Genomic DNA, 3726 nt, shown 5'->3' with positions numbered 1-3726 from the left:
TAGGAGTGACTGGTTTGATCTTGTGGCTCTCCAAGGGACTCTCAAGAGTCTCCTCCAGAAACACAATTTAAAAGCATCAATTCTTTGGGCCTTAGCCTTATTTATGGTCCAACTTTCACATCTGTACTTGACTACTGGAAGTGATGTCTGCTTTTTTATATACTGTCTGGGTTTGTCATAGCTTTCCTTCCAAGGAGGAAGCATCTTTTAATTTCAAGGCTGCACTCACTGTCTGCAGTGATTTTGGAGACCAAGAAAATAAAATCTGTCACTGCTTCCCTATCCAGTTTATTTCAAAAGCAATTAGGCCTAAAAAGAGTCTCTAAAGAGGCTGGGGCAAAGGGGTTCCTGCTGAGAAGAAGTTTCCTGAGGGCCCCCTTCAGATCTCGGTTTCTCAGGCTGTAGATGAAGGGGTTCAGCAGGGGGGTGACCATGGTGTACATCATTGTGGCTGCCATGTCCCTCTGGGTGGTGTGTGTGGATGCAGGGGTGAAGTAGACCCCAATGACAGTCCCATAGAAGAGACAGACAACACAAAGGTGAGAGCCACACGTGGAGAATGCTTTCCACATGCCCTGGACTGAGGGCACCTTCCACACAGCCACAGCAATGGGTGTGTAAGAGGCCATGATGCACATGAAAAAGATGAGGACCACCGGGCCCCCAAGGACCAACACCAGCATCTCGTTGACTTGGGTGTCAGAGCAGGAGAGCTTGACCAAGGCATTGATGTCACAGAAGAAGTGTGGGATCCTATTGGTGCAGAAGGACAAGTGGGACATCAGGAGAGTGTGGACCATGGAGATGAGGTTGGCTGAGATCCAGGGTATCACCACCAGCAAGGCACACCAAAGGACACTCATGATTGTCACGTAGTGCAGTGGGCTGCAGATGGCCAGGTAGCGGTCGTAAGCCATGGCCGAGAGAAGCATGCTGTCGGCTGCCCCAAAGACGATGAAGAAATACATCTGGGCCAGGCAAGCTGAGAAGGAGATGGTGCTGAGCCCACACAGATGGTTCACCAGCATCTTGGGGATGGTGGTCGAGATAAAGCAGATATCAAGAAGAGACAAATTGCTGAGGAAGAAATACATGGGGCTGTGGAGGTGAGGGTCCAAGACGATGGCCAGGATGGTGAGAAGATTCCCCAGGCACCCACTCAAATACAGGATGAAGGACAGGCTGAAGAGCAGCTGTCTCTGCAGGGGCTGCTGGGAGAGGCCGAGGAGGACGAACTCAGTGATTTGAGTCTGATTGTCCATGTCCAGGCAGTTCTAGAGCCAGAAACAGGGCGTCAACCATGGGAAGGAAACAGATTACCTCACTGCTCTTTCAAATCCATCCCTGAAGATGCATCTCACTTAACCACACTGAGCCTAGTTTCCCCATCTGTTACACGGGACTAATTTTTCTAATTCCTTAGGATTGTTATAAGGATTAAGTGAGAAAATAGGATAAGGGGATTAAATCCATAGCTGACATGTTATATGGACAAACATCTTTATTTGTGGGAACTCTTAGTGATATTATCAAAATAAAGAGTCTTATGTTAATTAGCTTGATTGTGGCAATTATTTCAGAGTGTATACATGTATCAAAACTTCAAGTCTTACACCTTAGTTATACAAAATTTTGTCAATTATTCCTTAATTAAGATAGGGATAAAAGACATAAAATGAAAATAAACAGCCTAGGCACTTCTAGGGTTTGATATTTAAAATAAATAGTAAAAGAGTGATTAAAGGCAAACTCTGAAAACACACCTGGGTTTTGGTTCCAGTTCTGCCACTTACTGGCTGTGTGGTTTAGCCAAGGTACATAACATTTCTGTGCCTGGGCCCAGATGGTGAAGAGTCTGCCTGCAATGCAGGAGACCTGGGTTCAATCCCTAGGTCAGGAAGATCCCCTGGAGAAGGGAATGGCTACCCACTCCAGTGTTTTTTCCTGGAGAATTCCATGGGCAGAGGGGCCTGTCCGGCTATACAGTCCATAGGGCCACAAAAGAGTCAGACACAACTAAGGACTTAACACTTTGGTCCTTTGCACCTGCTGTCTCCTGCCTGGAAGCTTCTAGCCTCCAGCTTCACCTCACTTAAGTTGCCTCTACTTCTTCAGGGATCCCTTCCCTGTTCCTCTCCTCTTTGGAGTGGAGCCTAGTGGTTCTCATCCTGGCATTACTGACATTTGATGCCGGATCATATTTTTATGGTCTTATATATTATTGTAGGACATTGAACACCTGGCTTTGACCCACTGAATGCCAATTGCATTCCTCCTATCCCCAGGTGTAAGGAGCAGAAATATCTTAGATAACACCTCTTGAGCAGGAGTAGAAATTTCCCCCAGTTGAGGATCACTGATCTAGGTTAAACCCTCCCAAACTCTCTCCTCCCCTCAGCATCTATATAAGTTGACTAAGTTAGAGTGGTACCTGCGAGCGTGCGTGTGTGCTCAGTTACTTTAGTCGTGTCTGACTCTTTCTGACCCCATGGACCGTAACCCTCCAGGATTCTCTGTCCATGAGATTTCCCAGCAGGAATACTGGAGTGGGCTGCCATGCCCTCCTCCAGGGGATCTTCTTGACCCAGTGAATGAAACTGAGTCTCTTGTGTTTTTTGCATTTCAGGTGAATTCTTTACCGCTGAGCCACCAGGGAAGTCCTTAGAGTGGTACAGTGACTTTTATTCTATGCAATCCACAGTAAGCTAACCTCTTAACAATTATCATCCCATTTAACCTTCAGCCACATCATGAGTCAACAGCTGAGGCTCCAAACCTGACTCCTGCATGGATCTGGGATCCAGCTCATGCTCTGATTCAAATATCCACTCTCTTGACCAACTCACAATACCCCTACCCATCTATGAGGCTCTGATACCAGGTAACCCAAGTCCTTGTGGATGAAACTGATCAGAGAGTCCCCCTAAGTTTTGTGGGGAAGGATCTTGCCAGAGATAAGCTCAATTGCAGCTTGTCTTCCTGATGCCTTATTAACCAATGACTACTGTACCTCCATCAGATTCCAGGACCTCTCAGCCCCTCAGGGGTCCTGTTTCCAGGTGGGTGGGGTTCCTGCAGCCTCAACTTTGTCTTGCAACTGTGGATGAAGAGCAGGCTTTCTCAGAGAACACACAGCAGAATCACACCAGCAGATTCATATCAGAATCTCTGACCTTCGGGTATGATCCCCAGAGAAACTTGTTAGGTGACTACAATTAGCTCATCTTCCCCAGTGAAGCCTTTGAGTCTAGGACCCCTGAGAGAAAGAGTTTTTGTCCCAGGAGCATTGCCATTCCTCAGATCTGTCTCTTTTGGCAGCCAGAGGGTTAGCATGGAACTCAGTTTTTCCAATGAACAAGATTTTAGATATGTTATTCCTGAAAACAGTTGTGTGTGTTCTCAGGCATTCAGTCATGCTGACTCTTTGTGACCCCATGGACTGTAGCCCACCAGCCTCCTCTTGTGCATGGAATTTTTCAGGCAAGAATACTGGAGTGAGTTGCCATTTCCTCCTCAAGGGATCTTCCCACCCCAAGGATCAAACCCACTGTCTATTGCGTTTTCTGCATCAGCAAGCAGATTCTTTATCATTAGTGCCACCTGGGAAGCCCCTTGAAAACAGTTATGATGTGTTAAGGATTTGTAATGTGGCTGGAGCTGTGCAGAGCATGCAACATCCTATGCTTCTTACAAAAGCCCAATGAGGAAGCAAGCAGAGACTCACTT

The 3726-nt window shown here is 46.8% G+C and overlaps 1 protein-coding gene across 1 annotated transcript; it reads right to left on the bottom strand.

Annotated features, from left to right (window-relative positions):
• Positions 1-293: 293 nt before the first annotated feature.
• LOC122699834 (olfactory receptor 1361-like) lies at positions 294-1262 on the bottom strand. The gene has a single exon (XM_043912234.1). The coding sequence runs from the start codon at positions 1260-1262 to the stop codon at positions 294-296; it is 969 nt and encodes a 322-aa protein (XP_043768169.1).
• Positions 1263-3726: the final 2464 nt, after the last annotated feature.

This window comes from Cervus elaphus, chromosome 9 (assembly GCF_910594005.1).
Source record: "Cervus elaphus chromosome 9, mCerEla1.1, whole genome shotgun sequence".
In the NCBI taxonomy this organism is placed as follows: domain Eukaryota; kingdom Metazoa; phylum Chordata; class Mammalia; order Artiodactyla; family Cervidae; genus Cervus; species Cervus elaphus.
The sequence above is the reverse complement of the archived record's forward strand: the minus strand, read 5'-3'. Positions and strand labels throughout refer to the sequence as shown.